Source organism: Rhinopithecus roxellana, chromosome 16 (assembly GCF_007565055.1).
Source record: "Rhinopithecus roxellana isolate Shanxi Qingling chromosome 16, ASM756505v1, whole genome shotgun sequence".
NCBI lineage: Eukaryota > Metazoa > Chordata > Mammalia > Primates > Cercopithecidae > Rhinopithecus > Rhinopithecus roxellana.
Genome location: NC_044564.1, coordinates 99,140,296 through 99,162,101, shown reverse-complemented (window position 1 = coordinate 99,162,101; position 21,806 = coordinate 99,140,296). Strand labels below are relative to the sequence as shown.

General features: G+C 53.2%; 1 protein-coding gene across 1 annotated transcript in view; it reads left to right on the top strand.

Annotated features, from left to right (window-relative positions):
* Positions 1 to 9,171, top strand: part of MAPKAP1 (MAPK associated protein 1) — a 279,446-nt gene extending 270,275 nt beyond the window's left edge. Inside the window, 2 exon segments of the mRNA XM_010365871.2 lie at positions 1,971 to 2,068; positions 7,532 to 9,171. Coding sequence (XP_010364173.1) covers positions 1,971 to 2,068; positions 7,532 to 7,657 — 224 coding nt within the window. The 3' untranslated portion in view covers positions 7,658 to 9,171.
* The last annotated feature ends 12,635 nt before the right edge of the window (positions 9,172 to 21,806 follow it).

Here is a 21,806-nt window from a genome sequence, read left to right as displayed (position 1 = left end):
ACAAAGGTGCCTGCATTGTTCCTCCACACAGGAATGTCAGCAACAAGATTCTGATGTGGGGTAGATCCTGTGAATGTGAATATATACAGACGCACACACAGATGCCTCTGTGTAAGGTCCACCTCCTTATTAGCAACACAGAATTTATATCTTAACAGAGTGATTAGCTTCCAGTCAGGAATGCTAACATTTTAGTACCATGATTTAGAATCAGGCTAAATTTGTCAAATGTCTGAAAGTGAGGTTTTTCAGAAATTATTAGGTAGTTTTTTCAATTTAGGATTTATAGTCACAATTAGTACATCATAATGATGTTTCCAGGATAAAATACCAGTGGCTCAACTTTTCTGGCCACAAATGTACAACATATATCAGTTTATTTTTGGAGATCTGAAAAATTAGCTACTGTAAATAAAGTCCCCAAGAAGATTTCTCCGGGAAAGAGGTGAACTTACAGTAATATGGGTGATATATTATTAATTAATAACTATGACCAGCCGCTGCTTCAATTAAAAGGACAACGGATGAGAAGGACTAATAGAAAGGATATGCTGAATTTTAATCTTACAGGCACTAAGGTCTGTTGAAAGACTAGGGAAGGTCGTTTCTGGGCATTTTGCAGGAGGCCTCCGTATTAGAGATGTCGCCTGCTGTTCCTTGGTCTGCGAAGGTTTACTGAGTACTAACTACGTGTCTCTCTTGGGCACTGTTCCTTTGCTTGCCAGTAATGGAAACCAACTTCAGTAGCTTAAGGAGAAAGAAGAATTTCTTGGAAGGCTACAGGGGTCTCCTAGAACCCAAGGATAACCCAAGTGCCGATAGGCCGGGGCAGTCTCCATGGGCCTGAGACTGGAAGTCCCAAAGCCCCTCATCTTATTCTGAGTCCTTGTGCCAGTTTAGACAGCCCAGCATCTGTGTCTCCATTTAGAAGAGGGAATCCAGTTGACCTGTCTAGACACAAAAGGACAGGCCCAGATAATGTAGCCATGGCTGCAGTTATGATAAGACAAGCAGGTTCCTTTGGAGAGCCACGGCACCATGTGGTAGGCCCACACAAGAAGTGCACCTAGAAGTGTGGTTATGAAGACTCACCCAAGAAGGCGCCAGCTGAGCTGAGCCACCAAGGATCAGTAGGTCTTTTCCATCCAGGTCAGTGAGAGAGGACATCCCAGGCTTGGGGAAGAACCTGTGGAGAGACTGGTGTCGCAGGTGGGAGTGTGCAGTGCCCTGGCAGCCTGTTTCCTGTCGGGGCAGCAGAGTGAGATGAGGCTAGACCAGGAAGCAGTCCCAGAAATGACAGTGTCATCCTGAAAGTGGTAGGACAGGGCCTGGAGAATGGGGACCTAGATCAGATTGATATTCAGAAGCTCTGCCCCCTGGAGTCGGTCGCTTTGTGAAGTGCCAGCTTTCCATGGCCCCGCCCTGCCCCCATCCTCCCAGAGCTGAGATGGCCTGAGGCCTTTGGGAGCAGCTTCCAAGCAAGGTCTAAGACTGGGATCCCCCCTCTCCAGGCAGGAGTCGCCACCCAGCAGGAGCCCAGGCTGTGGGAGCAGCCTCATAATAGCATGGCTATTGACCCTTCTCCTTCCTACTGCTCATTTATCTGACTTTAAGCACAGTTAGTTTATTTTTAGAGTAATAATGTGGAGTTAATTAGCCTTCTCCCTTAAAAACGCCACCTTTTCCGTGTAATTATCATATAGCAGCAGTTCCATAAAGCCTTCCTAACGTGGCATTCCCCTGAATGCATTCCAGAGTGGAATGGGACCTAACTGGCTGTTGAGTCTTTCTAAAATTTTTTCATTGTCCATTTTATACCCAGCCTGTAATGAGAAAATGAACTACTCCTGGAAAGACTAGGCGCTGCTCAGCCTCCACTTGCTCTCGCTCGAATTGGAATGATAGGGGAGAACACATGGAGACCCCCACCGTAGTTAACTCACCCTCACCACAGTTTTCTCTCTCTGCAGGTCACGCAATATTTAAACTCACATATCTAAGCAATCACGACTATAAACACCTCTACTTTGAATCGGACGCTGCTACCGTCAATGAAATTGTGCTCAAGGTAAGTGTTCCTTCTTGAACCAGAGACGGGGTAGGTGGGTCCAGCTTCTGTTCTGACTGTTTCGGGCATGGCCTCAGCCCCACCCACTCCGCAGCTCTATACAAGGCTCCCGGGCCCAGTTTGGCAGAGGAGGAGCGTCACGGCTTGCCAGCCACCTAGGGCTGAGTGCCTGTGCCAGGGGCCACACCAGCCCCAGATCAGCTGCTCTGCACCTGCTTCAGTCAAAGCAGGACCCTTTTCAGTTTCCTCCCAACCCCAATAACCCTGGCTCTTCCTGTATTTGTTTATTCCTTGTATGTACTGTTTATTTTCCTGCAACTGTTGTCAGGAGCTCCTTGAAGCTCCTAGAGCAGACTCTGAGGAAATTATTACTGTTTTGAAGATAGCTTAATTATGCTCAAGGTGATTTTAGCAACCTGTTCTAAACATACCTAACTTTCTGCTAGACTTGTATGTCACCATACCTTAACAGTATACTCACCGAGCACCTTCCGTGTGCCAGGCCAGGGCCTGGGATGCCACAGTGACAGATTCTGTCCCTGCCCCTGGAGAGCTTTTCCTCTACCAGAGGAAACAGGCATAAAACAGAAAATTACAAAGAGATTGTTAGTCTCAAAGGTGTGGGTGTGTCACAGTAAACTGACTTGGGGTGGAGGTGTGGAGGCAGGGAGAGCTGAACCCTGAAGGATGACTGAAAAGGCACAAATGTTGACCAGGTAAGGAGAGAGGAAGCACCACAGACAGGCAGCCTGGGAATGGGCTGAGGCAAGGCAGGCACAGGGGACTAGGGGGCTGGTGGGGCTAGGCCATGCAGGGCCTTGCAGAGTGGAGTGTGGCTGAGACGAGCTCTGCTTGACATGGGAAGCTCCAGGGGTCTTGTGATAGGACCCAGGATGGTACGTTTCCAAGAAGCGCCAGGTGCTGCTTTGGCCGCTGGTCTGGGCACCACACTCTGAGTAGCCCTGAACTAGGGGTCTCAGCCTCTCCCAAGCAGAGAATCCTTTCTTCAAGCCAAATCTTCCATAGGTTGATCAGATAGGAAAAGCAGCTGCTGTGGCAGAGCAGGGGTGAGGACCAGAGAGGGCTCCCCCACCCCTAGTTGTGTGTGATCCCTGGCTAGTCACATCACCTTTCTGGGCCTCAGTGTCCCCACCTGTAAAGTGGGGATCATGGTACCTATGCTACCCCACCCCACCAGGGCTTCTAGAGTACAAGTCAGATGAGACATGGTAAACATATGTAAGTTATCATTCAGTCTCTTCTTAAGAGTTGAAGTCATCAAATAATAGCAGAAATAGCGAAGATATGCTGAGGGACTGCACAGTGCAGGACCTGGGCCAGAGGTTCTGCGTGTCCCATCAGAGTGCATCTTCACAGCTCTGTGAGGTCATGAGATAAAGTTGTTCCCATTTCCCAGATGAAAAGTGAGGCTCAGGAATAAAGTAACAAAGCCAGGATCATGACTCTGGTAAGCTGGCAGAACCAGAACTTGCCCCCAGATTTGACAGATGTCAGACTTGTGTTTTAATTCCCCAGATGTGCATGACCTAAGAGCTGAGTGGGAGATTTCAACGAAATAGAACTGCGGTCCAGGAATATATTGAGACACATTCCCCATGGCTGCAAAAGATTTTCAAAAGGAGTAGATGGCAATTTAAAAGAGCAGCTGGAAGGACAGTTTGGAGCAGGGACAGAGTAGCATGATTAGCTGGATGAAAGGTAGAGGGTTCATAGACCACCCTGATCAGAGGCCCCCTTGGACCAAGGAGTGGCGACACAGGGCCTGCATGGAAGTGCTTGCAGCCAGCGAGCTTCGAGTTACCCACTGGAGCATCACAGACAGCACAGGCACCTTGTGCAGAGTGTTCAGGGACCTGGCAGAGAAATATTCCATTACCCCGATAAGGGCTGGACTTTTTTTTTTTTCATAGCTAGCATTAAAATATTCAAGACTTGAGAAGGATTCTAGTAAAATTATAATCCTGTGTTTGACATCAAAATAATTTTCACAACAGCAGATTGATGACAGAAACACAGGTTTATGACTTCAGTATGAGACTGGAAGATCAAGTGCAGAGAAATAATTTTACACGTCCAAACGCTCCCTCGAAGCAGATGCCTCTCTGCAGAATCCCTGAGGCCTGTCACCTTCCCTAAAGTGTCTGTTTCCATATCAGAATATTTGTAGAAATACTGCATCATGCACAAGACTCCAGAAGAGGTATAGCATACCCAGGCCTGATTTACTTAGAGCTAATGATCATGATCCTGATGGAAGATGAGATAGTACTTCTCCCACCTCTGATTTTTTTTTTTTTTTTTTTTTTTTTTTTTGAGACAGAGTCTCACTCTGTTGCCCAGGCTGGAGTGTAGTCATATGATCTCTGCACATTGCAGCCTCCACCTCCCGGGTTCAAGTGATTCTCCTGCCTCAGCCTCCTGAGTAGCTGGGATTACAGGCACCCACCACCACGCCTGGCTAGTTTTTTTCTATTTTTAGTAGAGACGGGATTTCACCATGTTGGCCAGGCTGGTCTCGAACTCCTGGCCTCAAGTGATCTGCCCACCTCAGTCTCCCAAAGTGCTGAGATTACAGGCATCAGCATCAGATAGGAGAAGCCGCCACGCCCGGCCCCATCTCTGATTTTTATAGCAATTGGAATACTTCGTTTTATCCACCATTGCTGCAGTGTCATGAGTGTGTCTTTGTGAGCTTTGCATCAGTACCAAGCAACAGAAGCCAGCCGTGTGTCCTGGAACTTGGCAGAAATGTTGTTGCCATCAGAAGCTCTTCAGGGGTCAGTTTAGACTCTAGTAATGCATGCTGTTGTTCTAGAATTCAGGAATTTTACATAAAATGAGAGCTTAGATGGAAATTGAGGGGAGAAAATAAGAGCCACAATCTGATGTCAAACGATCATGAACAAGCAAGCCTCCATCGAGCTTTTTGCGCTTGTAGAAATATGAACGTCTTCCATTTATTGAACACCAGCTACATGCAGTACATCTTATGTCCATTATCTTGTTTAATCTTCCTGACTGCCCTCCAGAATGTAGACATTGTCCCCATTTTATAGACGAGGAGATGGAGGCCCGGGGTCACAGAGCACACAAGGGTGGAGCCTCTACTTGAACCTGGCCCGGAGAAGCTCCAGAGCCGCCCTCTTCCCACCAAGATGTCACTGAGCTAAGCCGTGGGTGGCCCCTAATTCCACAGGCTTTGACATGAATCTCAGAGGAATTGTCGGGCTCTTCAAATCAGGTTCTTCTCGTGATCGAGTGATGGAGGCTGTGGCTTTATTGACCATGAAAACTCCCTATATTTTTATGCCTTAAGCTGTAAACTGCATTGAAAGTGAAACACTCTATAGTGCATAAAATTGTGCAAGTTTTAAGCCACAGCATATTAACCAGCTAATGGCAGACCAAAGGGCGTTTTATCTTTTGATTATTACATTAATCTTCCATTAAAATTATCTATGTGATTATCACAAAGCACTGAAGATAATAAATTTGGGAAATAGTTGGCTTGTTAAGGATCATTTTAAAATGCTTTTGTCAAGTTATATGTGCCAAAAATACACTGGAAACACTAGGTTGGCTAAGTGTGCAAACAATATAATCCAAGATTGCTTTTATTAAGAATGATAAAACCTCTTATTTCCATACATTGTATTGTCCCAAATCATCAACCTGGCCCTGCGGTCCTCATGATTTATTGCTCTCAGCTGGTAGCTTGGCGAGGCAGCGGGCAGAGCGCGTCAGGCCTTCTGTACTCACGCACCAGCCTTTAACGCCTGCTGCTCCAACCAGCAGAGCAGAAAGTTGGGAGGAACAGTGTTGAAGTCTCGGCCATCTGAGGCCTTGCCATGTCGCGCTGCCTCCCCTGGGAGCGCTCTGGTTCCTTCTCGGAGTCAGCAGAAGCTCCTCTCCCTCTGGCACAGGACACATGGCCCTCAGAGTAGAATCAGCAGAGGCAGTGGCCGGCCTCTCTTGTCAGAAATGTTCAGCCTTCTAGTCATAACTTTTAGATACTTGCAGGTGAAGAGAGATAGCGTCTGTTTACCAAAAGCCCCAGCCAGAGGAGCAGAGGAGGTGAGGGGCTGTGGAGCGGGAAGGGGTGTTTGCCAGGCGCCTGACACCTTCTAGCTTTGTGACCTTGACTAAATGACATTATTGTCATTGGCCTTGACTTCCTCACCTGTGCATAGGGATGACAGTGGCATCTGTCTCAAGGTTATTGTGAAGCTTCCATGAGCACTGAAAGGCACTCCGAGCAGTGCCAGTTGCCACCACTGATTTCACACTGCTGCTGCCACCCCTGCCCAGGCACAGGCTGTCCTCTGCACTGGGGCATGTACATCCCACTGTAGCACCCCTCCCTGGCTCCCCCCCCCCCCCCCGCCACCTCATTTCACTAAGCCAGCCAAGCTCTCGCAGTTCCAGGGACACTCCCCTGCAGTGTGCCCCTGCTGTGCCTTGATGCATGCTGCGTCTCTCCTCCCTATTGTGCACTCAGAAACTCCTGTGTGTCCCTCAGAAGCCAGCGCACTCATTTCCTCTGGAAGCCTTCCCTCCTCCACACCTCCCTGATACTCAGCCCCATTCCTTGGTGCTCCTCTGCCTGCTGCAGTGCTGGTTCTGCTGCTGGACAGTCACTCACCAGGCAGCAGGCTCCCCAGGGCCAGGACCGAGTCTCAGGGCTGTAGTGCTGGGGAAGCGTCTGGCGGTGCAGCTGCTACACAGAGTGGGAGATGCACATGTGGCTCCGGGCAGACTCCCAGGGCTTCGTGGAAGCAGCAGCGTGCAAAAGGCCTGAGAGCAGCCCCGCCCTTCACACAGGGCTCTCACAGGCCCTCTCACAGCTCTCACCCTGACTGCCGGGTGGCCTAGGACACTTTGGCCTCCCTCTCTGAGCCTCTTTCCTTTTTGTCAAGTGAGCCCTGCCTGGCCGGGCGCTCATGAGCCCAGAAGGAAGCACTGTAGTGGGAAGCTCTGCGCCTGGCTGGTGGGAGGCTGGATGGAGGGCCTGTCTTGGTTTGCTTTTCATCCCTATGTTCTCGGCCTTCACACAGGGAAAGGCAGGCTCAGAGACGTTATGCACATGTCCAGGTCACATAGCAGGTGAGAGGCAGAGCCAGGCGGCCCAGGGCGCAGCGCTCCCGGAGTGGCTCACGCCAGGAGGGAGCACGGATTCCGGAACCCGAAGAGCTTGCCGCTCACTGACTGGGAAGCCTGGACGGGCCACTTGGCTTCTCCAAGCCTCTTTTTTCCCATCGTAGAGCGGCGGCTCTGGGCCCAGCCGCTGCCAGGTTGCTGTGATGACTGGACTCCTTCCACACGACAGCACCTGGCCCTGAGGCACCTGGCCCAGGTCAGGGCCTTCCCTGCCACCCCCTCCTATGCCCTGGGTGAGTAGAGAGCGGCTGGCGAGGTGACCGGGCTGTGTGCTCTTGCTTCTAGGTTAACTACATCCTGGAATCGCGAGCAAGCACTGCCCGGGCTGACTACTTTGCTCAAAAACAAAGAAAACTGAACAGACGTACGAGCTTCAGCTTCCAGAAGGAGAAGAAATCCGGGCAGCAGTGACACTGGCCTCCAGCCTCAATCTGTTCTGTAGCTCAGAGCCTGCCTGCCAGGGCCAAGTGCCCTAGAGCCCACCCGGTGTCCTGAAGTCCTCGGGGGGAGGCCAGCTCCTGGCTCACTGGCACAGGGCAGGTAGGCTCTCGGAGAAGGTGTTGGGGGCCCCCTAGGAGGGAGTGCTGGGGACATTGCCATGGGGCAGAAACCTGCTTGGCAGTGGCTTTGATGAGTGATGCCTGGGGGCCAGACCACCCCCTAGAGGAGCCACGTGCCACCCAGGCACCTTCACTGCCTGCCACCCTGCCCGAGGATGTACAGAGCTGTGCCCACACATTTCCTTGCAACTTGATCAAATTTCTTAAAGCAAACAAAGAACAAAAATGTACATTTCTGGTTTTCCTTTTAATAAACAGGTGTACTCTTCATCATGGTTGGTATGGTGGACCATTCTTTGGGGCGGAGGATTGATTATGTTATTCTCTAAAATCTGTTCCCATATTGAACAGGCAGATTGGAAAAGCTATGGTTCGATTTCTCAGAAGAAATGTTTAGGTCTTAGTCAATAGTTTTAACTACGCCATTTGTTTAAATGAGTGCATTTGCTTCGAGGATAGTGTCTTACTAAAAGTTAGGAACAGAGACCTGGTGGTGTGTCCAAGGCCGTGTCACTTTCCCCTTCAGCACACCCCAGCTTCTGACCTCAGAGCCCAGGAGCTGTGTGGACAGTGCGGGGTGCCCGGAGGAGGGCGATGGCTGGTCCGGAGGCGCACTGCGCTCCCGGCCAGACGTGTCTTTCCGTTTCTTAAGTAGCAAGTGTAGGTTTCAGCTGGCAGTTCCACCTGCATGTGGATTTTCCCAGGATTGGAATCTTCTCTGCTTCGCTGCCTTGGAAGGGGCCGCATTCCCCTTTCCTCTTCTCCTTACAGTGCCTGCCTCCTTGTTCAAGCAGGCGGAAAGCTGCTGTTTCTCACGTTTCAGGGAGAGGGGTGAGCGGAGGGAGACCTGTGTCCGTGCCGTCCGGCTCCCTGGGTGGGAACAGGCGAGGGATCGGACGCCCCTGACACCACGCCTCTGGCCACACCAGATGCCTCTGCGGTCCTCGACAGCCTCTTCAGTGCCCCTCCTGCGGTGATGTCCTTTCTTACTGTCCCCAGCCAGGGCCGGGGACCGGTGTTTCACTGAGGACCTGCATTAGAAACATTTTTTAAATTGTTGTACAGGAGGAGATGTGTCTGAAACAGCATCTCAAAGCTGAGTGTATTTCTTTGCGCAAGGGGTCATGTTGATGAATTCTTCATTCTGATCTTTGTTCAGCCGACAGGAGCATCCTTTTCTAATGTCTTCCATTCCTACCCCCTACCCAGAATTAAAAGAAAGATTTGTAGCTTGCTATCTGTATTTCAATTTTTAGCAATTTTATATTTAGATATCTTTGAAAAATGTAAATGACTAATTTGGTCATTAAATCTTGTGACATATTCAATATTAAAATGATGTTAAAATAAAAGTCGTATAAATACCCACTTTTGCATGTTGCATTGAATTCCTGAAGTCTGGAGTACGTGCTGCCGAAAACCATGACTCTGCCTGGAGCCTGCTGGATGGTGGCATTTGCTGGCAGTAGACGAGGAAGCAACATCTCTGAAATGCACAGAGGCCTCTTCGGTGCTAAGCACGACAGGCTGGCCCTCTTCACTCAGGGGTGACACCAAAATCATCACCTCTTTCAGCCACAAAATCAATACCCTTCTCTTACTGTGAAATGCGACACTCTCAGTTTACATAAATACATGTCCAGGTGAAGGAAAAGTGGAAAGGGAACACAGCAGCCACCGCCCAGGCCCAGCACTGATGGAGACTACATTCAGCTTTTCCTCAGCCCCTCTCCCCCACCCCGTACCTAGATCTCTAAAGACAGGACCATGAGCTCTGGGACACAGGCATCTCACACTCCCCGTCACGGGCTGGGCAAGGCAGGAGCAGCTCGGCACACCCGAGATAACGGAAGTGACTGATGGGCCCCACTTCTGCTTTCCACCAGGTCTCCTGACCTGGCCCCGGCGTGGCCACTGCCCAAGACAATGTGAAAAGTCACAGCGTTGATGATAATTCACAACTGGGCCTCCGAACTCGGTGGAGGACTTGCGAGGTGTGGGCTGCCTGGCAGGCCTGGGCAGTGGGTCCCGGGAGCCCTGGCCTCGCTGGCCCCTGGGAGCCACCCTCCTCTTCCAAGGGCCTGCTGTGTGCTGCCATCTATAAACACGCAGTAACGAAACCCGCACAGGCAGCCTCCGTCAGGTCCCATCACCACCTCCATTTCAGGGGTCAGGACTCGAGAACTGGAAGGGCCACTTCACTGGCCCCAGACTCACTGTGAATGACTGGCGGACACGGGAGCCCTGCTCTGAACCACTGGGCTCTGCCCTCCACGAGTGGCGGCCATGTGGCTCCAAGCTGGTTCCCTCCTCTTGGGCCCTCATTTTCCTGAGTTGAAAATGAAGGTGCTGGATTAGAGAACCCCGCAGACCCTTCTAAAGCATGTCCTAAATGTCTCAGCATCGTGGGAGCCCAGCTTTGCTTCCAGTGGTTTCTGTTTGCCAATCTTTGCCAGAGCCTCTCTGCTTCTGAGGGAGGGTCATAAGAGCTGAGAATGCTGTGAGCTCGTCTAGCCCAGCCCAGAGACCCTTCAGCCCACTTCGGCCTCTGCCTGCATACCTCTGGCAGTGGAGCGCTCACTGCTGCTCAACTCAGCACTTTCCCTTGTTGGCCAGTTTGATCATGCTTAGCAGGCCCTGCCTGCTTTGGGCCATACTTGCCCCCACCTCTGAGGCCCAGGCCCAACCTGTAGCCCTGTATCGCCGGCCTTGGCACAGCGCATTCCCGTCCCTGACCCTGAGCCGGCAGCTGCCTCCAGACGCTTCCTATCCAGGCCCCCAGGACCAGAGTGCGTCACGCCTCAGATGCCACTCAGTTGTATGGGGACCACAGGGATGTCTCTCTCTGTCTCCTCTGCATGGATTAAAAGCCTGGGAGGTGATCCCCACCCCCGACATGTCCCCTAACACCTGCCAGCAGCTTCTTAGGGCCCCCCACTTCCCCAGATCACGGACTACAGAACATCAGGGTGAGCAAAGACCAAACCCGGCCGTCAAGACAGGCCAAGAGGTGGGGGCGAGTGGCCTCTGGCCACACCACTGTGAACTGCATGCGGGCCGCCCACGTGCACCTGGAAGGTGCCAGGGAGGCAGGAGAGGGCAGTGGGCAAAGGCCTGAGGTACAAGGCACAGCCTGGGTAGGCCGGTGGGGGCTGGGGACACTCATGTAGGATCCTTACCCGCCTGCTGGAGGGAGCCCCTCCCAGCTTCTTCATGGACCTCTGTGCACCCTCTGACTTGAACAAGCCCCTTCGCCTCCTGGAGCTCCAAGACTCCTGTGACAAGATGGGTTGTTAAGCCAAGGCCAGGAGGACGGAGCGCCAGCGCTGTCTCCCAGTGGGTGTGTCCTTGGGTGAGTTACTCTACTTCCCTGAGCCTCAGTTTCCTCTTCTGTTAAAGGGAGACAGTACCAGCTCCTTCAGAGGGGCATGGTGAGGGTGGTGTCAAGTTCCTGGCCAGGCCTGGCCAGGCTGGGCTGTGGCTTCACGGAGCAGAAGCTCACTCTCTCCACACGAAGCCAGCTGTGGGTCTCCACGACCTCCGGGGGCTTCCACAAGGACTGGGACCGGGGCAGGAGGGCCAGAGAACAGGGCAGCAATGGCAAAATGCTAAGGCTGGAAAGAGACACAGGCACCTCTCGTTCCCACACACATCCCATTGGCCAGAACCCAACGTACGGTGCCGCCTACTCCAAGAGGACAGGCAGCACCACCGCCCGGGCATTGAAGGGCACAGACGTTTGGGAACAGTTGTAATATCTGCCACCAAGAGGCAGTGACTCCATGCTCCCCAACATCACTGTTCACAGGCTCCCCACCCCAAAGTGGCACCTCATCTTTGATTTAATATTTTCCCTTTACCATTCAGGCTAACGTGATTCTCAACAGCCATGAAGCCATGGGGTTGGTGTGCTGCATATGTGTTCTGGTGCACATTAAAATACATAACTATTCAAATGAATACACCCATCTGCCTGCCCCTAAAATGCTGCTGCGTGTGGCCTCAGTGACACACCCCACATGACAAACTGGAGCATGTTAGGACTTTTTTTTTTTTTTTTTTTGATATGGAATCTCACCCAGGCTAAAGTGCAGTGGCACAATCTTGGCCCACTGCAACCTCCACCTTCCGGGTTCAAGTGATTCTCCCGCCTCAGCCTCCCGAGTAGCTGGGATTACAGGCGCCTGCCACCACACCCGGCTAATTTTTGTATTTTTAGTAGAAACGGGGTTTCACCATGTTGACCAGGATGGTCTTGATCTCTTGACCTCGTGATCCACCCGCCTTGGCCTCCCAAAGTGCTGGGATTACAGGCGTGAGCCACCACGCCAGGCCGCACATTAGGACTTTCTGTTCTTTCATCGGCGCCCGCCTCCCACCTGTGAATTGTTTTCTCCATTCTCATGCCCACCTAATTCCCATTCTACAGATGAGGAAACTGAGGCCATGCCATTGGAAAGTGGTGGAGCTGGCCCAGGGTCCTATTCTCTGGCATCCCACCCCTACCCAGCCATCTCCCAGGCCCTCTGGGCCTCTGTCTTGGCCCTTGGGGACTAAACACCTTGGATTCTGAAGGTCCCATGGAAGCCCCTTTCAGAGGTCCCTGCTATTCAGAAAGCGGCCAGGGAGAAGGAAAGAGTTAAACCCGTCACGTTGTGTTCCCACCAAACACCTCTGCCTAAATGCAAAATCCCAACAGGGCGGTGTTCCATGTTCTCAATAAAAGCCCTAAGAGTGATTTGTGAAGTCTTGAAGCCCAGTAATCTCGTCAGCATAATGGGATTATATTTCAAATCACCACGGCCTGTTCATTACCCATTTAAACTCCTCTGACAGAGGAAAACTTGCATAAAACGTGCGCAGCAGCCCTGGCCGACTTCCCCACTCTCCTTCCTGATTAGACAAACAGATGCTGAGGTCTGGAATGAAAAAATAATGTGCCCATTTATTCATTTTTCTGACAAGTCACAATAGATTTTTAACTGCCAATGAGTGACCTCCCGGAGGTGCGGCGGCCAGGGGGTGCCCGCCAGGCAGTGAGTGGTCATTTCCGCCCACACCAGCCCCCATGCCCTGGCTGGATTTCTCCTGGGGCTGGAGCCGGCTGCCTGAGCCCCTCTCCTGCCCCAGCATCCGTGCCTGCAGCCAGGCTGGAAAGGGCTGCCTAATGTGCCTCTTGGCAGCCACCACCCAGGAGGTCTGGGGGCTCCAGAGGCCCCCAGGACACAGTGATGCCCTCAAGCTACATAGGCTGGGGTAGGAATCCTGGCCCTCCCCCTGGCAAGCCTGACTGGTGTTGAGGATACTGTCTTTAATCTCTCAGAGCCTCAGTTTCCCTATCTGTAAAGTGGAGCTAGTAAGAGGCTCCTCTCATTGGGAATTCCTTGGGGCCGTCGCTCAGTCTGCACCCCCTGCTGTGACCACCAAGTCCCACGGCCTCCCTGGTCCCTGACCTCTGGCATTTGAGGGCTTTGCAGATGAGCTCGCCACCCTCTGGGTCATAGGCTCACAGCTGGCAGGTAGAGGAGCCCAGCGTCTCACCCCAGAGCCTCTCACTGTCTGCTCTGTGCCACTCACTACCTGCCCCCGTCTTGGGAGCCGGATCCCCTAGACTCCCAGGAGACAGGCAGTGGATGTTCAAACAGCGCCAAGACTGATGACTGAGCTGAGGGTCTGGAGAAGGAATGAAAAATCCACCTCTGTGCTGTGTGACCACAGACCCATGACTCAACCTCTCTGAGCCATTTTCTCATCTGCATAACTGGGAGAGAATCCCACCTCCAGGGAGTTGCATGGGAAGTAAATGAGATAATGTGCTCGGGCCTGGCATGCGCTAGGGAAACCCAGGCCCTCACCCCAGATGCATTGGTCGCAGGACCTCAGGCCTTGGGGCAGCCCCAGCCCTCCAGGGAAGCCGTGGGGCCCACATGAGACCTGTGCCCTCCCTCCAAGGGCCCCACTGCCGGCTCTCCCCTCCCTACCCCTTCCTGCCTCCACATAGTAGCCCCAGGCAGGACGCACATCTTTATGCATTAACTCCATGAATGTAAGAAATACTGAGGCTAATTCTTTCTAAAATGATAAAATTTGTCTATATTACAGCATTCCAGCCCCCAGCTTCCTGAAAGCTAAAAATATTTTAATGTCATATTTCCATGTAAATTTTAGTTTAGAATTTAATACCCTTTAAACATACATTACATTTTTAGCGTTCTTCAAGCCCTTGACTATTTTAAGGGCTTAGCTGATGTGCATTGCAGAAAAGGGCTGGGGGAGGCTGTAAATTACGAGGGAAAGTTCTGGAAGCAAGGTTACCCCAAGCCTCCATGCCCACCTCATCTTGAGAGTTATTCTTCTGGACAAACGCTGGAATCCTGGGGAGATGTCAAATGTCTTGGTTTTCCTGCTGGGAAACGTGGCTATGGTTGGTGGCGTCCCTGGAGGACCTGAGGATCTGCTGCACAGCCCAGGCTGGGAGACGCTCAGATGGCTGAGGGGCCAGGGACAGGGGCTCTGCAGTTGCATGCCCTGGGCTCAGATCCTAATGCTGCCATTTGCCGGCAGGTGACTTTGTCGTGCTTATCCGTGCTGGTCTCCTTGCCCAAAATGGGGCCAAGGTTAGAGTTCATGCACAGGTGTTTTGGGTGAATTCACAGGAAAAGAGGTTACTGGCTCCACAGAGGAAGTGACTTCCAAGGTGAACTGGCTGGCCTTGCTGAGGGCCAGTGGTGACATGTGAGTGCTAGGGCTGGCAGAGAGGCAGCAGGGAGGGGTCCTGGCAGGACTGGGAGCAGAGAGGGCCCTGGGCCACAGGAGCCATGGGCAGGCCCAGGTCCTGCTCCCACAGCAACCCGCCAGCACCTGACTCAGGGACCAGGGCCCCCCAGCCTCAGCGGTGCCTGAGAGTCCTGACACCACTCTGATGGGGCAGGTTCCCTGAGAGGAGGAAGTAAAGTTCCCCACTGGGCTGCTGGGATGGAGCCTGCGCATAAATCTTGAGTTACAGGAGCTGAGCCAGTGCTGTTACTTGTCTAAGTGGGTTTGAGGACAAGGTTTGTCACGCCCCTTACAAAACAGACATACTTGTGATGGCTAGAATGTCACCCCTGTCTGTGCATCTGGGTGAGAGAAGCCTCCGCTAGCTGAACCACATTTTGTATTTGTTTTGGGGGTTTTTTTTGGAGACAGGGGCTCACTCTGTCACCCAGGCTGGAATGCAGTGGTGCGATCATGGCTCACTACAGCCTCGACTTCCCAGGCTCAAGTGATCTTCCAACCTCAGCCCCCCACGTAGCTGGGACCACTGGTGCACACCAGCACATCTGGCTAATTTTGTTATTTTATTTTTGTAGAGACGAGGGTCTTGCCATGTTGCCCAGGTTGGTCTCAAACTCCTGGGCTCAAGTGATCCTTCTGTCTCAGCCTCCTGAAGTGCTGGTGAACCATCATTTTTGTTCTATTTTGACTGATCTGCACCCCACCCCAGCCTCCTAGGAGATATCAATCACCTGACGATACAGGGACCCCCACGGTGTGTGTGAGTCCCCAGGCCTGGCCCATGAGGTGCAGCCTCCTGTTTCTTCTGTCAGTCCAGCCCCTCCTCCTGGGACTAGGCCAAGGACAGACAGGGGAAGGCCCTGAAATGGTGGGGAGGGGTGCTCACAGTTGCCTTTCGGGGAGGTGAGGCTGGGGGATTCATGTCCCCCTGGGCTCAGGAGGCTGAGGCCTGGGGCACACACCCCACCAACCTGGGCTGAGCTGCACTGTGAGTCCCTAGGCCAGGGTCTTTGGGTGAATTTATCAATCTCTTTGAGGACCCATCTGTGAAATGGGGACAGAAATAGCCTTCCTCACAGGGCTGCTGGGAGGATCCACTGAGATCCTGCACAGGGAGGGCCCAGCACAGCGGGAGCCAGTGGTCCACAGTTGTTAACCAGAACAAGAAATGTACATTGTGGACACAAAGAATCTGGTGAGATGCACGGCTCTGCCTTCTCATCACTTTCAGGGCAGGGTTAGATGCATTGATCGACAGAGATGAGCCACAGTTTGGGCTCCAACCAGTGTCTGTGACTGCAGCAGGCTCGTTAATTGAGATTTATAAAGAGTGTCTGCATCCCGGCAGGGGAAGGCACCGGTGGAGGGAGCTGCGTAAGTGCAGGATGCTGGGGGAACCTGGGGACCACGCGGGGACCCTTCCCAAGCCTGCCCGGAGGAAGCCCCGAGGAGTCCCTCCTAACTCGGGCTCAGTGGGGCAGGCGGCCGCTGAGAAGATGAGAGCAGTTTCCTGGTGGGAGGTGGATTCCCACCCAGGAGGAACGTAAGCATTCAGCACTCGTTCAGCACATCCACTGATGCCAGCCCTGCTCCAGGCCTTGAGAGGGCCCTGGAGGTACAGAAGGGACCCAACTCAGAGCCCTCCTTGGGGAACTCACGGTCTGGGGCTTTGACCCATTCTCTAGTGGCCGAGTGACCAGGTGTCTGCAGCAGGCAGCTGGGGGAGTGGAGGTGGACACGTTCTCCCTGCGTCCTGTCTGCAGCCCGGGCCTGAGAACATGCCTGGGGAAAAGCTGCCCCGGCCCTAATGGATCCCACTGGAGGGTGACAGTAGAGGACACCTAGGGAGGACAGATTCCGAAGCAAGGAACCCCAAGAGGAATTCGCCAAGGGGAGGAGTTGGGGTGCAAGTGCAACCCGTTCTCTGGGAGAGGTGTGATGGGGTGAGTCTGGGCTTGGGTGCCCTGGCCACAGGGGCCGAGAGGTCAACCTGCATGAAGACCCCAGCCAGAGGGTCCCCGTCATGAGAACCCTGTGAGTCCCCCACTCACCACAGAAAGAGGGGTTCTCGGCACTCCTCTCACATTGCTGGTTTCTCCCGTCAGGAAAGGAGGTCTCTGGGTGTGTGGGGAGGGACTTTTGTGTGTCCCTACCCAGAGGCTGTGAGGGGCCCTCCATGACTTGACACGGATTCCTGAGCTATCACAGAGCGAGCTCCTGGTGGACAGCCACAGCACCGCACCTCCCAGACGTGGAGGCCAGCTTGCCACCCATCTGCCCACCTTCCATGGTCAGGGACCTCAGCAGCCACCCTGAAGCGGAGGAAAGGGGCAGGGGACAGCTGGAGTGGGCAGGCCTCTTCAGCCGTTCCTAGGTGCCGACCACGGTGCAAATACTTTTTTAAATTATTTCTTCAAAATCCCCCCAAAGCAGAAGTTCTTAGCATCATTTCACTATGGCAAGATCTAAAGGGAGAAGGAAGGAAAGAAGGTGCATTCATGGACCTGGAGCTGGCTTGGGCTTCAATCCGAACACTTCCTCCCGGTGTGTCCATGTGTGGGTGTGTCTGTGTGTCTCTGTGTGTGTGTGCAATTGTGTGCATGTAACCAAGTGTGAGTGTATGTGTCTGTGAGTTTTTGCATGTCTATACATGCACATGTTTGAGTGTATGCACCTGGTGCGTGTGTGTGTGTGTGTGTGTGTCTTTAATCCAAGAGTGGCCAGCCCTGCACACCTGCGCTCCACATGGCCTGGCAGAGGCGTCTGTTCTTGGAGGAGGCCGTGTGAGTCCCTCAGCAGCCCCTCCCCCGCAGCCCAGCAGCTGGCCACCATCTCGGCACACATTTCCCTGTCACATCTGATTTGCAAAATCGTGTCTGTGATGGACCCACAGGAGCATCTCGTTGGGGCTTCTTCAGGTCGAGGAGTATTTTCCCCGAGTCCCGCTCTTCAGAGGGGAAGGCAAATGTGAGCAGCCCTCTGTCTCCTCTCCCAGGCCCGTGCTGCCAGCAGCCGAATCTTATCCTGGACCACAGTGGGTGAGGGCCTGAAGGACCACCTCCAGGTCCGTCATTATCCCATTTTACAGATGAGGACATCGAGGCCTGCAGGAGTTGTGCTGTTTTCCCAAGGTGCACAGCTGCCAAGGCTGGGGCTAATATTGGAAGTGGCCTCTCCGGCCCCTCTCCAAGGCCTTGGTTGTCACCATCAGTATCCGTAGCCTCCCCACAGGTGCCTGGTCTGGGCTGTTCCCTCTGGCCTGACTCCAGGACCTCCTCCTCCAGGAAGCCTGCCTGGGCTGTCTTGGTTGGTTTCCAGAGCGTCTGGGGAAGAGACTGCCAAGCTGGGTGGCTTTGATCCCATGAAGTCATCATCTTAGTCGAGGCACTTTGATGCAGGAGTAGGAAACCCATGGCGGGGGATGCCAGCAGAGGGAATCCCCTATGAGCCCAGCCCTCGGCACAGGATCCAGCCAGCCAGGCCCAAGGGCCAAGCCACATACCCTTTCACTGAGGGCTGGGTTGGTGTCACCACTCCTAGGTCTCCTTCTTGTCACACCGGTGGTGAGGACGCCCATGGCCTCCAGACCAAAGTCTACTAGACCTCCCAGGGCCACCCCCACCCAGCTGCCACGGCCCCACCTCTGAGCACTGACTCCCAGAGGGGAGGGACTGCAGGGAGGACAAGCAGCCTTCTTGCCCTGGGGCTCCCTCTTGTGGTGGGGCCCAGGGAAGGGGCCTCACAGGCCACCGCTCCCAGAGGACAGGGATCAAGCCTGCTCTGCTCATCAGTCCCTGGCATGTAGCACACACTCAACAAATATCCAATGAATAGAACGCATGTTACAAAGTGTCCTGATCCCCAAACAGGTTCCATGGCCACAGAGGTCTGGGAACTCCACGCTGAACATGGCAGGTGTCGCTCCTGTGGGGTCCCTCGGAGCCTTCAACGGGCCACTGTGCACTGTGTTCTGAGAAGGGAGTAGCACGCAGCTTCCCCAGGCACGCTTGTGGCGGAAGTGCACGCACACATGTCTAGAGCTGGGGTAGCTCAGAACTCGACTTAGGCGATGCTGTTTCAGGAGCCAAGGCAGTGGCGGCTGACAGCGTGGTCTCTGGAGTCAGACAAACCGGCGCCACCGCCTGTTAACTGTGTGACCCTGGGCAAGTCCCTTCACCTCGCAGAGTCTGAGTCACCCCTTATGCTTCCATGGGATCCTCAGGGCCACTCTTGCCTCCATTCAGGTGCCACCATCACCCTCCTGGACCACAGAGCAGTGGCTTCCTCCCAGGCCTCCCTGGCTCCGATCTGTCTCCTGCCCCGGGATAGGAGCTCTGGCTGGGGAGGACTTGAGTCTGACTTGTTCTGCTCTCACCGTATCCCCAGCACCCAGAGCAGGCCTGGTACAAAATTACGTTTGTTGAATGAATGCATGCATGCATGAATGAATAGGTGGGTGGGTGTTCCCGTGGGATACTCTCAGGCCACTTGGCCACCCCCTTGTTATCCCTCTCCCACACCTCAGTCTGGCTTGAACCTGAAGGAGCCCCAAGTCCCACTCAGCAAATTAATTCAATTTGAATAATTACATTGTGGTGGGAGTTGCCAGACCATGAAAGCTGAATGGGAAAACTATTTCTCACACACTCACAGAGAGAAGCTCTGGTTTCCACCTCTAGAATGCTTTCCGGACTCTAAGCCTCAGCCCCCGCGTGCATGGCTCCCGCCTGCACGGCCCGCACCCTGCGCAGGCCTTGAACATGTACCCCATGCACACAGGAGAGCAAGACTCAGGTGCCTAGTGACTCTGCCAGGGCATGCAGCTAAGGCACGGGACACCAAGGGCACCATTCTGGAGCTGTACAGGTCGGTGTTGAGCTCCCAGCTCTGCCTCCTCCCCATCTGTGTGACACCAGGCCAGTCACTTCACTCCCTGAGCCTCAGTTTCCTCATCTGTCACACGCACTAGTAATCCCTCCTCTACAGGGTTGTGAGAAATAGATGAGGTAGTAGATGGGAGGGAGATTTCTGAGGAGAGCCGGTTTGGTGGCTGTGCATGTGCAGAGTGGGACAGGGAAACCTTCCTAGGAAAAAGCCACCTAGAAGACAGCGCCCTCGGCTGAGGATGAGGCACTAGGGCCCAGCACAGTGACCGGCACGTGCAGGTGCTCGGTGAGGTTTTCTCTTTGCTTTCCTTTTTTTTTAATACAGGATCTCGCTCTGTGACCCAGGCTGGAGTGCAATGGCGTGATCTCGGCTTACTGCAACCTCCACCTCCCAGGTTCAAGCGATTCTTTTGGCTCAGCCTCCTGAGTAGCTGGGATTATAGGCACACACCACCACACCCAGCCTTAAAAAACATTTGTGGGACAAATGACTGCCTTCTGCTGGTGCAACTGAGCAGCCCAGAATGCAGACAGAGCCACAGAGGACAGGGCTGGGCCAAGCGTGCCCTTGGGCAGACAATAGGAAGGCAAGGGATGCAGCTGGAGCCATGAGCGCGAGGCCAAGCATGGCCTAGACCCATTCTCCAGCTTCAGGAGCTCTGCCTGGGCACATGAGCCTGGGTACATGTCGGCCACCACGAACCCGTCAGTCAAGGTGGCTGCACTTCGGTCAGAATGAGCACCTGGGTACGTGTCGGCCACCAGGAACGCCCCTCAGTTAAGGCGGCTGCACTTCGGTCAGAATGAGCACCGCCTCCGCCAAGATGGCTGCCTTGAGTCAAGATGGCTGCCAAGTTGGCCTCATAGAACAGGGCCCACTGGGTAGTGAAAGCCCCACTACCACTGGCTTCAAAACAGAACAAACGAATTGTTAAACGGTGTCAAGACTGCGAATGGGGGGACTCAAAACCCAAGGCAGCCCAAACTCTCCAAAGAATAAGAGAAAACCAGTCAGCCCAGCCCTGTGCCTCTTGAGAATGCTGGGTAATTTCATTTTCCTCTTTGTCTTTTTGTTTTCCTTTAGCAGAACCACCAAGAAGCAGCCACAAAAATCAGTTAAGACTTCCAGAGTGCTTCCTTCTCCAGAAGTCTTTTATAAAAGGTGAAAGATTTACAAGACCTGAAGAGCAAACCAAGCAGGATAATTGTTTTTGGAATGACCCCAATATTTTCACCCCAGCGACCCCGGCTGGGCATCTTGCCCCATATTTATGATTCCTGGTCTGCTGTGCGCCGCTGGGCGACCTTTCTGAGCCCCCTCTGCAAGCCCCCAGTCCCTTATCGGGCCTGTAACTCACCCTGACATTATCTCTCGGGAGGGTTTTATGCACTTTAATTTAACTCCCTCATCATTATTTCCCGGACTTCAAGGTTTTCTCTTTGGAGCTGCCCTTCCTGGGACAAGCATAATCTGTTTGCCATCAAGCCCAATAAATATGTTTGTGCAGGAGATGGGAACTGTTTGGGGAGAGCAGCTCAGGCCTGGGAAGCAGCCTCAGGCTCTCACCCCCTTCTCGGCTTCCAGGCTGGTCTCTGTCCTTGAACCTCTGTGGAATGGGAGTCGCAGCCTTAGATCTCAGGCCACGTGGCCAGATCTAGCAAATGCAAATCCAGCACGCCCAGTTAAATTTAAATTTCAGATAAACAGTGAATTGTTTTAGTATAATAAGTATGTCCCATGCAGTGTATGCGAAAACAATTATTCATTGTTTATCTGAAATTCAAATTTAATTGGGTGTCTCGTATTTTCAGTGGTATCAGCTCCTAGTGGGCTGCTGCACTCACGACTCCAAACGCACGTTCATATATTGTGGGTGTATTTGTTCCCGAGGGCTGCCGTAACAAAGTCCCACAGACGTGGTGGTGGGGGGCGGGTAAACAAAAGAAACTGATGGTCTCACAATTCTGGAGGCTGGAAGTCCGAGGTGGAGGTGCCAGCAGGGGTGGTTTCTCCCGAGGCCTCTCTGCCTGGCATGCGGATGGCCAGCTTCTCCCTGTGTCTTCATGTCTCCCCTCTGGGTATCTGCGTCCTAATTTCTTCCTCTTATAAGGACACCAGTCAGATTGGATTAGCGCCCACCCTAATGCTGTCACTTTCACTTAATTACCTCTTTAAAGGCCTCGTCTTTGCTGGGCATGGCAGCTCACGCCTGTAATACCAGAAATTTGGGAGGCCAAGGTGGGAGGATCGCTTGAGTCCACGAGTTCAAGACCAGCCTGGACAACATAGGGAGACACCCCCGTCTCTATGAAAAATTAAAAAAAAAAAAAATTAGC